General features: G+C 43.3%; 4 protein-coding genes across 4 annotated transcripts; 3 read left to right on the top strand and 1 right to left on the bottom strand.

Annotated features, from left to right (window-relative positions):
• Window positions 1-287: 287 nt before the first annotated feature.
• zgc:162816 (uncharacterized protein LOC571260 homolog) lies at window positions 288-3,832 on the top strand. The gene is made up of 10 exons (XM_052087165.1): window positions 288-449; window positions 718-873; window positions 1,453-1,582; window positions 2,005-2,155; window positions 2,238-2,418; window positions 2,567-2,685; window positions 2,768-2,894; window positions 3,191-3,253; window positions 3,435-3,540; window positions 3,623-3,832. Exons 2-10 carry the CDS (start codon window positions 728-730, stop codon window positions 3,710-3,712), a joined length of 1,113 nt encoding a protein of 370 aa, XP_051943125.1. The 5' UTR covers window positions 288-449; window positions 718-727; the 3' UTR covers window positions 3,713-3,832.
• A 791-nt stretch (window positions 3,833-4,623) lies between these two features.
• Window positions 4,624-8,303, top strand: orc2 (origin recognition complex, subunit 2). Its single transcript, XM_052087164.1, has 15 exons — window positions 4,624-4,918; window positions 5,002-5,160; window positions 5,384-5,467; window positions 5,669-5,758; window positions 5,842-5,873; window positions 5,940-5,997; window positions 6,136-6,449; window positions 6,528-6,637; window positions 6,716-6,848; window positions 6,947-7,043; window positions 7,124-7,270; window positions 7,364-7,535; window positions 7,616-7,677; window positions 7,759-7,877; window positions 8,096-8,303. Exons 1-15 carry the CDS (start codon window positions 4,849-4,851, stop codon window positions 8,177-8,179), a joined length of 1,731 nt encoding a protein of 576 aa, XP_051943124.1. The 5' UTR covers window positions 4,624-4,848; the 3' UTR covers window positions 8,180-8,303.
• On the bottom strand, window positions 8,301-10,010 carry cfap410 (cilia and flagella associated protein 410). The gene is made up of 7 exons (XM_052087166.1): window positions 9,774-10,010; window positions 9,677-9,695; window positions 9,521-9,567; window positions 9,188-9,417; window positions 8,961-9,111; window positions 8,804-8,885; window positions 8,301-8,721 (listed from the first exon to the last, which is right to left on the bottom strand). Exons 1-7 carry the CDS (start codon window positions 9,851-9,853, stop codon window positions 8,557-8,559), a joined length of 774 nt encoding a protein of 257 aa, XP_051943126.1. The 5' UTR covers window positions 9,854-10,010; the 3' UTR covers window positions 8,301-8,556.
• A 167-nt stretch (window positions 10,011-10,177) lies between these two features.
• Window positions 10,178-11,635, top strand: rpl37a (ribosomal protein L37a). Its single transcript, XM_052087500.1, has 4 exons — window positions 10,178-10,251; window positions 10,610-10,738; window positions 10,887-10,969; window positions 11,471-11,635. The coding sequence occupies exons 1-4, from the start codon at window positions 10,249-10,251 to the stop codon at window positions 11,532-11,534; spliced, it is 279 nt and encodes a 92-aa protein (XP_051943460.1). The 5' UTR covers window positions 10,178-10,248; the 3' UTR covers window positions 11,535-11,635.
• Window positions 11,636-11,901: the final 266 nt, after the last annotated feature.

Genomic DNA, 11,901 nt, shown 5'->3' with positions numbered 1-11,901 from the left:
CAGCACAAGGGGCAGAACATAGCATTATAAATACAAGCACAAGTAAATCAAACATTGAAATTGAACTTTTTATTTTTGTTTTCTCTCTCTGTGTCCTTCTCTCCCGCTCTTTTATCGTATACTGTACCGTATATAGTAGACATTGTATATTTACACGTATACACACTAATACACGCTAACCGTAGGGCGATATCAGGACAAGACGAGAACTGAGACTGAGCCATTAATGAAAACTCTTAGTTAGCCGCTGTCGATTGAGGCTAGGCTACATATGAGGATTCGTCTCATTAATTCATTTTGAATTGAGACGTAGCCTTCCAATCCTCCCGTCAAAATAATATTCGGCAGCTTTTTTTCCCTCGACTGCTTGTTTGACTGGTAAGGTTAAAGTCCGCTGCTTGTGCGGAGTGAGACAGTCGTTGCACAGAAGTTCTATTAGACTTTTCAAGGTGGGTCAAACTGATCGTGAAGTACACTAATATGATTTGGGTGTGGGCGCCCGAGTCTGTGGTGGTTGTTTGTGCGCGTTTGTTAACCTAAAAAAACATGTGGACAAATGTTTTCATTCCTCTTAGTTCACATCAATTCGGCATAATAAAGGGCCAGTCCACAAATGTAATTTAACGTATCTAATCCGAAGTTTTATTTAGGGCCAGTGTGTGATCTCAAATCAGTCATGCATTAGAATTTAATTGCACTGTGTCTTGGGGTCTTCAGTGCTGTCACTATGGATGGGGAGCCCCTCTCAGCCCTGTGTACGCCTGCTCTGGTGGTCGATGTGGACAAAGTGAAGAAAAATGCTCAGAGGATGATTGAACGCTGTGAGAAGCTCGGAGTGCAGCTTCGCCCTCACATGAAGACCCACAAAACTCTGTACGAACCCACACACATACACAGATGAACTCAATTATAGACGCTCTCCCCTTGACACTCGAACGGCGACAGCTCAGCACTTTGGCTTTTTTACCTTTTAAATCATAACAGCCGAATTAGTTCGGACTAATATCCTAACCCAGGTGTCAACAGCCCAGCAATTTGCATTTTCTAATTTCCATGACCAAAGACTTCAACATTATGTTTCCATGAACATATTTATTGAGCTTAAATGCATTGGGTGTTCGTCTCTATCACGTTATCCACGTGTTGCACAAATCTGTGTTTGTATGTTTCATAGCAGGAATTTCGAAGTGCACAACCTCTTCCTCAAACAAACAAAAAAAAACCAAGACTTTTTTTGAAGAGACATGATCAAAATCATATTGAACAACTGACAATGGAGCACAACAGGTTGTAAGGCAGCATATTTTGTTTATTAAAATACAGAAAGATACCAACAAAGTTGGTTTTGCATTAGTATGACTGAGTAGCTCAATCACGTACGCTCGGATGCTAACTTGTGTGTGCGTGTGTGTGTGTGTGTGTGTGTGTGTGTGTGTGTTTGCTCCCCTCTAGTGAGTGTGCTGACATCATGACAGGCGGTTCACGACGGTGCATTGTGGTTTCCACCCTGGCAGAGGCCTGTTTTTATGCTGACCACGGATTTGATGACATCCTCTATGCTTATTCTCTTCCTTTTGATAAGGTTCTTCCTTTTCTCTCAACCAGCCACTTGATATTACAGATCACGTAGCAGAATGATCTATATTGCAGCAATGCCCCCCCCCTCGCCTCCATCATTAAAGTTGCCCATCCCTGATCTATTACAAACAACCAAACATGAGCTCTCGAATAAAATCTGCAAGATATAAACCGAGACGATGCTTGTATGTGCTAACAAATTATGTAATTGTGGTTATGTAAATAGGCAACCTTAACAGGGTTGGTCAAATTTAAATGTGTTAATGTATGTTACATCAAAATAATCAGTCCATTTGTGAGAACTAAATCTGGTAAAGTCGCAGCATACACGAGAAAGTAGTATGTGATTAGATTTTATTTATTTATTCATTCATTTATTTATTTTTGGCTATCCACACACTAATTCTGCACTTTTTTTCCCCCTAGGTGGAGCGTTGTGCCATCTTGTCAGAGAGACTGGAACTCTTTCAAGTTTTACTGGACCATCCTGATGCTCTAGAACAGCTTAAAAAGAGACCGTTGAGAGACGGGCGACTGTGGCATGTCTGGATGAAACTGGACTGCGGCAACGGTAGAGGTAAGAAAGCGAAAATGCCAGAATGGGGCAGACGGTACTGCTTTTATAACTGCTGCTGGTCGCATTGATTCTTTCGTCAAAGCCGGCATCCTGCACTCGGAACCCGAAGCGCTCAGACTGGCGCGGGCCATTGCCGAGGCGGCCGGTGTGCAGCTCACGGGAGTGTACGCTCACTGCGGGAACACCTACAACTGCAAAGGAGTCCGGGAAATCCAGGCTGTCGCAAAGGAGACGACCAGCTTCACTCTGCAGTTCATGGAAAAGTGAATCTAGAACGCATTTATGGAGTTAAAGCTATGCTCGGCTAACTTTTTTTGGTCATTATTTTGGGACAACGTGCCAAGTCTACAAATTGACTATATTTAAATGTATTTGATATTTTGTCTGAAACTAGTCTTTATTTTCCGTCAGGTTAAAGGCTGTTGGCATCACCTGCAAGTCCAGCATTGGCTCCACACCCTCCTGTAGTCACCCAGTCCAGGACATGGCAAAGCTTAGTGAGGTGCATCCAGGAAATTTTGTCTTCTATGGTGGGCGCTTGTACAAAAGATGTTGTACCCGCAATATGTGTGACTGCCCGCTCTGAAATCTTGTGCCTGTGCTTGTTTCTAGATGTGCAGCAGTCTCTCATTGGCTCATGCGGAGTTGAAGAGGTGGCTGTGCGGGTTTTGACAAGAGTCATAGGTCACTGCCCTCACAGGAACCAGCTACTGATTGACTGTGGATGGACTGGGTTAAGGTACATCCTACATCCGGGCTTAAATTCATACACAGGCTTGAATTGGACCCAGATCTAGGCTCTCCAAATGGAAACAATAATTAGATTTAAATGTAGATGGAATGGAAACATTTAAATATCCATGACTCAGATTTTGGATAAATACGATTTTGCTTCCTTTTTTTTTCAGAGGGGAGGGGCAATTTGGTCGGATGGCCATGTTTTGTATTGTATCAAAATACAGTTGTGAAAGTATTTAAGTGTAAATTCACGTTTGTGCTTTTTGTTTCTATCCCTACTTTTGCCTATCACTCAAGTTTGGATGGGGCTGGAAAACTTCCAACAGGATACGCTGTCATTGAAGGCCACCCCAATCTCAAGTAATTGCCGATATATATATATATACATATATATATATATATATATATATATATATATATATATATATATATATATATATATATATATATATATATATATATATATATATATATATTTAATGAATCTCTGATTTACCAATTGCAAACTTGAATGTGGGTGACAATCAATGTTTTCACGCAGGCTATTGTCCATGACTCAGGAGCATGGAAGAGTGGAGCCTATCTCGGGGAAACTCGATTACAGCATGTACCCGCTGGGCTCTCTGCTCACACTGATTCCTTACCACGTTAGTGTCCCTAGTGTCCTGTTTAATCTCTGTGTCAATTTTCCTCCTGTTTGACTCAGTTTTTTAATTTTTTTTTTTGCAGTCATGTGCAACGGCAATGATGCATCCTGTGTATCATGTACACTCGGAGGGCATTCTTGTGGACAAGTGGATACCAACACGTGGATGGTGAAAAGATGGAAATATAGACTGAATTCAGCCTGCAGCAAAATTGAGTCCAATCCATAGATTTTATTTTCCTCAGTGCAAACACTATGCAAGACAATAAATTTAGCAATTTGTGTGAATTTAAGCTGCTGTTTTTCATTGTGCCAATTTACAAAATAATTATTGTTATCAATTATTGAGAGTAATCGTTTATTTTTACTTTTGTATTTAAGTAAGTTGCTGATGGTGTAGTGCCACACTCGCCAGCCTTGTGTGCGGGCAGCGTGGTTTCCACTCAGTGACGGTGTGCGTGTGGGTGTGAATGTTTGTTCGTCTCTCTGTGTTCTGTGCGACTGACTGGCGACCAATTCTGGGTGTAGCCTGCCTTGTGTCCATCAGCTGGGATCGGCTTCAGCAGCTGCCCGCGACACTGTTCAGGAAAAGCAGTGTAGAAAAAAAGAGGGATGGATTTAATAGTGTATGGTCGGCAGACCTGAGGCAGGTGCGGAGGAGGTTAGTGGGTGCAAGGCCATTTGAAGTCAAAAGCTAAAGTAGAAATACTGTAACATAAAGCTAAAAGTTGAAACGGGCTATATGCAAGGGTACAAGTTTTGTTCTAATGTGTTGGTTCTATTTCATCTTTAAAATATTGTTATTTTGATTAGCTTTTAATTTGTGATTCTTTCACATACCACAAGAGAGCCTGTGTACTACTAGCCACACTTTGAAAAACACTAATTATACATTCTCACGTAACGCCAGTACCACATAAGCGAAGTGTTTTGTTGGTTTTTCTTCGTAGTGCGACGTTTGTAAGTGTGTTCTTATTAAATTTGAAGTTTGAATATTACGATTTCCATGTAATCGTGAATGCAGCATACCGAGATGCATTCTGGGACATGCTGTTTAACTAGAATACAGATTCTCATTGGTCAAAATGGGAACTTTGACCTGTCACGTGGTTTAAAACTTCAGCGTGATGGCGCGGAAACCTGTCATAGCACACGGTTTTAATTGATTTTGACCGGTAGAGTCATTATCATTCATTTACTCCTGCCGAAGAAGTCTTCCGATTTTTGCTCGTTTATGTCCATCGAGTTTCACCGTTTGTACGTCTCCGTGTGTTGTGCTATAACGTAATCGATCGATCTTCTGCAAGCCATGAGTGTGCTGGAGGTGAAGTTTATTGGGGATGGAGATGTTCTGGAGCACATCGTGGACAAACAGGAGGGTAAGTTTGAGACGTTATGCAAAGGTCAATTTCCTTCTCTGCATGACGGTCTGACTCTTGAGTTCTGTGTTGACGTTTTAAAGAGGTGCAAAGCGGTCCTGGCACCGTTCAGAAGATGGTCACCTTTAAGAGCCCGATGGGACGGCGATCCAGCGACGAACCAGAAGTGAAGGAGGGGGATGAACGTGGCCTCCTTGATGAGCAGAACTATGTTCAAGCTCTTTGTGCGGGAAACACAGAAGGTAAGGGGATACGACACTTTGTGACATTGTAGAACGGTGATTAGCAATTCTAAACGCATCTATCCATTTTTTTTTGCAATGTGCTTTAGCCTTTTCGGGGTAACTTGGTAGAATCTATGCCAGCTGACTTTGGCTGCTCACAGTTGTTTTTTTTGGCTTAATGGGCGCAGTGGTTGGTTTCTTTGGTACCCTTTTCTTAAATTATGTGTTTTTCTTGTTCAAGATGACGAAGATATGTCCAGAGTTGGAGGATCGTCCATTTTCACTTTTCAGAAAAACAAACGAAGCCATAGCATGGCCCAGACTGGTGAGTCCATTAATCCTCCTCGATCACGGTTTGGCTTGCATAATCTTCGAAAGTCACACAAGTAATGTTTGCGTTGCATAGCAAGTCTTGTTTGCAAATATTACTGTGTTTAGCTTAGACTACTTATGCTTCCTCCATCCATCCCTTTATTGTCAAATGGAACTCCCCATTAACATCGTATATTGTGTTTGTTATACATAGCAAATGAATTGGCCCGAACCCCGGGGAAATGTGTGAGCTTCAGCACCACTCCCAGCGTCGAGCCCTCAACACCCACTCGGGCAGGGCGCAGTAAGTTCAGCAAATCCTCGTAGCGAGACTCGTGATTAGAATTTTTCCACTCGCCCTTCAATGCAGTTTTTCTCTCTGTCCAGCCCAGAGAAATGAAAAACAAACTTCACAGAGGGTGAGTCTTGCGCTCTCTTTTTTTTAAACACTGCTTGTTTTGATCACTTGTTTCTTTTTCTGACAGCACAAAAGGGTGCAGTTTGTCTCCACAACGCCACACAGGCTGAGGAAGAGAATGACAAGTAAGCGTAACGGTTGAAACGGCGAGATCTACCTTTTGTAGATTTTTTTTTCTTTTGTTGTAAAGCTAAACAAACACAAAATGGAGACGTATTCAAAATTTCACACCTGTAATTTATCAACCTCGATGCCATGCTCAGATCCCGGCCTTCGATCGGACAGTGACAGTGAGTTTTCACCCTCCGACTCCGGGGAAGAAGAGGATGGGGATGAAGTCGCAGTGGACGAAGAAGGGAAAGTCAAGAAAGACAACAAAGGGACCAAGACTCCAAGAACGCCTCGCAAAGCTTTATCGGCAGCACTCTACAAGACCCCCGCCAAAAAGGGCAAGGGCACACCTGAACGTGTAAACCAGCCTACCATGGTTGAGGACTATTTTGAGGCCCACGGCAGCTCAAAAGTCTTAACGTCGGACCGCACGCTCGAGCGTTTACACACACCTAAATTGGACAGGGTACGTCCATATCGGCCACGTTAACGCTCGCCTTCGGCGCCGTCCGAATATCCCCCGATATGTCGCTTGCTTTACTAGGAGACGCTGACCCGGCTTTTAGAAGGACAACCTTCCCGCTACCTTCGAGAGATCCAGAACCTCCACGACAAGCACAAAAAGCACTTTAGCAAATGGATGCTGCAGCTACAGTAAGTGAGCGAGCGCCTTTTCTCCGGCGGTTCTTGCATCTCGAGCGGAGTATAAGGACGCGAGTGCGTGTCCGAAAGGTTGGGATTCGGCGTGCTGCTCTACGGTTTGGGCAGCAAGAAAGATCTGCTGGAGGAGTTTCGGTCTTCTCACTTGTCTGAGGAGATCCACCTCGTGATCAACGGGTTCTTCCCTTCCATCACGCTGAAATCGGTGAGTCGACGCCGAGAGAGAAAACTCCAAATCATCTCGGCTGCTGAATTTACGTTGACGCGATTGACATTGTCTTTCTTTTACCGCTGCGATTGCAGATTTTGAACACTTTGACATGCGAGGTCCTTGAGCACCAGGGGAGTTTCCGAACGCCGTCCGACCAGATCCAGTACATCGCCCAAACCCTTCGAGACCGTGAGTCCATTTGCCTCGTCTGCTTTCAATTTCAGTAAAAATGTTTGCAGGATTTGTTGACGTTTGAATCCCTGACGCAGGGCCGCAACTTCACATCTACGTGTTGATCAATAATATTGATGGACCAATGCTGCGAGGAGAGAGGACCCAGAGTGCCTTGGGGCAACTGGCATCCCTCCCCAACATTCACTTGGTGGCTACTATTGACCACATCAACGCTCCTCTTGGTCGGTTGTGAACATTTGGTCAAATTAAAAAAAAAATTGGGAGGGGGGGGGACCTGCTCTCCAGTTGACCGCCGTTTTTCTCCATATGCCCAGTGTGGGACCAGTTTCAGCAGAGTCAATTTAACTGGTTGTGGTGGGAGTGTGTGACATTCAAGCACTACACAGAAGAGACGTCGTATGAAAACTCTTTGCTGGTGCAGCAAACGGGGGCTCTGGCTCTGTCTTCGCTGACGCACGTTCTCCGCAGCTTGACCCCAAATGCACGGTACCTTCCGCGCCTCCGTTGTAGTTCCGTGGAAACCAAGTCTCAAAACTCTGAATGTTTACGTTTTTGTTTTTTTGCAGAGGTATTTTCAAATTGCTGGTGAAATTTCAGCTGGAAAACAAAGACAATCCTTCATACGCAGGTAGGCGCTCGTTACGTGTTTAGAACTTTTTTTTTGTTTAGCATTTTCTGTATGTGTTTTTGCTTTTCTTTTTCCGTGCAGGATTGTCATTCCAAGATTTTTACCAGCGTTGTCGGGAGTCATTCTTGGTGAACTCTGACCTCACTCTGAGGACTCAGCTGACCGAGTTCAGAGACCACAAACTGATACGAACACGCAAGGTAAAGTCCTGCCGTGTTGTGGAAGCCCCGTTACGTCCAACGCATTCTGACAACACAAAGCGTTCACTGAGCAAAGAGAATCATTCGCGTGACTTCAAAAAAACAAAACTGGCATCAAATTACGTCTTTCAAAATGAGAGCTTCCACTGCTTTTCTCCAGCAATTTTCACGGATGGGCCAAGCGATTCATGTTTACGGCTATTTATTTAATTCCCCAGGGTGCAGACGGTGTGGAGTACCTGATGGTTGCCGTGAATACAAGCATATTGTTGGACTACTTGGAAAATGAAAATGCTGACTGAGATGATCGCTGTGAATTGGACTGATTTTCTTTTTCTGGCTGACAAAAAAAAAAATGGGTTGTCTGATATTGAAGTGTATATATGATGTGTGAAAGCACCATTAAAAAAATGGACAGGCAAATTGCAGGTCATCTCTTTAAATACAGAAATAGGTTAACCTTTCATAAAACATATATTATTTTCTTCGTGTAAGGCAGGTATTCATGATACAACAAAGTCATCAGATGTTTAGTAGAGCATGAAGTGAGCATATGTGAATGTTGTAAATGCATGCAGTTGTGCAAAAGGGAGGGGCGGGGGCAGCTGTTGTGACCCCGTTTCAAGTCATGAACAGTTAATTGTGAGACTTAGGACTCAATGTATGCAAAAAAATCATTTCAGTGTTGGATGTCAGCGGATTTCGATGCTTGCAAATCTCGTAACGTTTCTAATGAGTCCAGTGTGAAAGTCCTGAGTCGGTTCTGTGCCTCCGCGTGCACAATGCGGAGCTCCTCGTGATCCAAGTCCCTCAGGAGAAGCAGCACTGCATCAAGCGTGTGTGTCTGCGAGGACGTGTTTAAGTCAAATGAGAAATATCAACTTTTTCATTAGTCCTGCTAAAAAAAAAAAAAAAGAAGATGCTACCTTTTTCATGGATGATCTGGTTGATTGAGAATGAAGACAGGGGAACTGGTCTTTGGACTGGGGCTTCACCCGCAACTCCTCTCTGACATTACAAAAATCAAAAGATTTTTTTTTCTGGTTTCATGTTGTAGAGAGTGTCATGACACCCAGGGCTTACTTGATTTCCTCCACTTCACGGCTGCGAGAGGTGTTCTCTTTCGCTGTGTTGGTAAGTCCGTTGGTAGAAAGCTGTTGCTGAGCTGCGTTTGGTGGTGCACTGATCTCCTTGCCCTCCAACTGAGCTAATGCAGTCTCATCCTCTGTCACTACTGTACACGCATACAAAACAAAGTTATGCGCGACAATAATGCTAAAGCTGCTTCCAAAACGAACATATGTATTGACCTTGGTTGTCCAGCTTCTGCAGCCCAGGTAGGCAGCGCAGGACTGTCAGCCGATACTGACTGGAGTTCTCCCCACAACAAGGGTTGTCAGCTAACCACAATACTCGGAGCCGTGTCATCGGACGCAAGTAACAAAGCTCCGAGAGTGAGGCGATCATGTTCCTTCTCAGGTAGAGCTCACACAGAGACAAGCATCCAGCCAGAGGCGCAAGGGATGAGATGCTGTTGGTACTGGACAGGAACACCCATGTTGCATTTGAAGTTATAAATCCACGTGATTTGTAATTGAGAATTAAGTTGTGTTTTCTTTGTAGGGAAAGTTGCCGTAACCAACCTTAGTGTCAGCACTTCAATGTTTGGCATTTGAGATAGAATAGAAACCTGGGGAGAATGGCATAATTTTACCTTTAAGTCAACGTATTATAATTGAGTTACGAAGCAGACAGGCCAAAGGAGTAAAGTTGAGACAGAATGCAGGGTCTGTACTCACATCAGTCAGCTTGCATCCCCTGAAATAATAAAGTTAAGCTCATTTTAACTAAGGTGACAAACATCTGTGGCATGTTTGGTCAAATTTGACCACTCACCAGCAGTTCAGTTTCCTCACGCTCTCCAAGTCGGAGGCCTTTGCCTCCGTGAGAACATGCTTACGTGTTAGCTTCATCATAGACTCAGCCACATATCTTGATGAGTAATACCTCCCATTAACACAGATAGTCTATCAAGGAGAAAAGGATGCGTTGAAAAACAAAGATTTCTTGTCAGCACAAGGGACGCAAACATCCTCGACACAGGAACGCGCATGCGCATATAGTCAGCTTCCTTAGTTACAGAATAACAAAGAAACATTTACAATATTTGAGTTTGTTTAAATATTGTATTAACATCTCAAATAAAGTTCAAATATGTAAAAGTGAAATGAATTTCCTTTATTTAAATCTACATTGTGTGTTGTGCGCCACCTTGAAAAACTCCCATTCCCACAATGCAACGCAACGAGGCTGGTAAATCGCGCCTGCGCGCTCCCTACTTCCTCTTTGGATCTACGTCTTAACTGAAACGATGGTGAGCCGAAAAGTTCCCTTCTGAATCCATGTCAATCTAAAGTTTTCCTGAGTCAATATTACTTAACAATGTATCCGAAGCCGCCCCTCCAATTTAACCCGCATTATGCCATCATAATTTTGCTTCCTAAACCCACTGTTGGCAGATAAACGATGCTACCGTGTCTTGTATTACAAATGGCTGCCTCCATGATAAACCTCCACAGTGCCCGGCTAGTGCTAAATTAGCACCACGATTCTCTCCATAGCCATAAGCAGTTCGGGTGTACACATACGTATCATTTGCCTGCTTGTATATAATACACATTTATGAATACTTGTAATTTTCATTTGTGAACGTGTTGTATATTCCTACTCAGGCCAAGCGCACCAAGAAGGTGGGGATCGTTGGTAAATATGGCACCCGCTATGGTGCATCGTTGAGGAAGATGGTGAAGAAAATTGAAATCTCCCAGCACGCTAAATACACCTGCTCGTTCTGTGGGAAGGTAAGGCTGCGTGTCCGTGTGAAGCTTTAAACCGGGTTTATCATGGAACTGATGTACAGTGCCATGGCTACTTCATGACATAATTAATGGGATTTCGGGCTGTCCTTGTTTGGAATCCTAACGTTTCCCCTCCATATGCTACATGAAGACCAAGATGAAGAGGAGGGCTGTGGGTATCTGGCATTGCGGATCCTGCATGAAAACAGTGGCTGGAGGAGCCTGGACTTACAAGTAAGTTGATTTGCAACCCAATAAATGTGCTGAACGTGCACAGGTAAAATGTAGTATGAATGGAACTATGTGCTGCAGACATGTAACATTTAGGAGACTTGTATGAGTCTTTTCCTCCGCGTCTCATTGACTTTTTAAATCGCAGCTTTTGCAATTATTTTTAATTATTAATTTGCATTCATTCATCTTCCGAACCGCTTTCATCTTCACAAGGGTCGCGGGGGGAGCTGTCTTCGGGCAGTAGGCGGGGACACCCTGAACTGGTTGCCATTACCACATCACATTATATTAAATTGCAATTATATTGCACATGCAATTAATCGTTCCACCCTTGTATCATACAACATAGTAAAATGTCATTTGAAACTGACAATGGCCACCATCTTTAGACATTAGAAGTATCACTTGTTCATATCATGTAACTTGAAGAAGTTTAATGCTTTGGCCTGAATACAAGTAACATAAATTTATTTTACTCCTCCCCCCGTCCCTCCCCTACAGCACAACTTCTGCCGTCACAGTCAAGTCAGCGATCAGGAGGCTGAAGGAGTTGAAGGAACAGTAAACTAGTGGGATGATCACTGGAGGATTTGGGACTTTGTTTTCAAAAATGAACCAACCTGGACTTGGCCTCAACATCCAACAATAAAGCTGTCTGGAGTGGAATTCTGTGTCCATGATCATTTTCAATATAAATGAAATCAAAATGTGCTTGTGTCAGATGTCTTACGCGGTTGCCCCTCTTCAAATTTGACCATGTACCAACGCTGCAATTAATGACAGATCAGGGTTGGATCATCTGCAGATAAGATAACAAAACCTTTATTTGTCTCACAATGGAGAAATTCCTAGATCTAGGCTTCTATTTTGAAGCACGGGTTCTACAAAGTTATAATTTAACATATGTTCTGCTGGTTTAGCCATTGCTACTG

Source organism: Hippocampus zosterae, chromosome 15 (assembly GCF_025434085.1).
Source record: "Hippocampus zosterae strain Florida chromosome 15, ASM2543408v3, whole genome shotgun sequence".
NCBI lineage: Eukaryota > Metazoa > Chordata > Actinopteri > Syngnathiformes > Syngnathidae > Hippocampus > Hippocampus zosterae.
The sequence above is the reverse complement of the archived record's forward strand: the minus strand, read 5'-3'. Positions and strand labels throughout refer to the sequence as shown.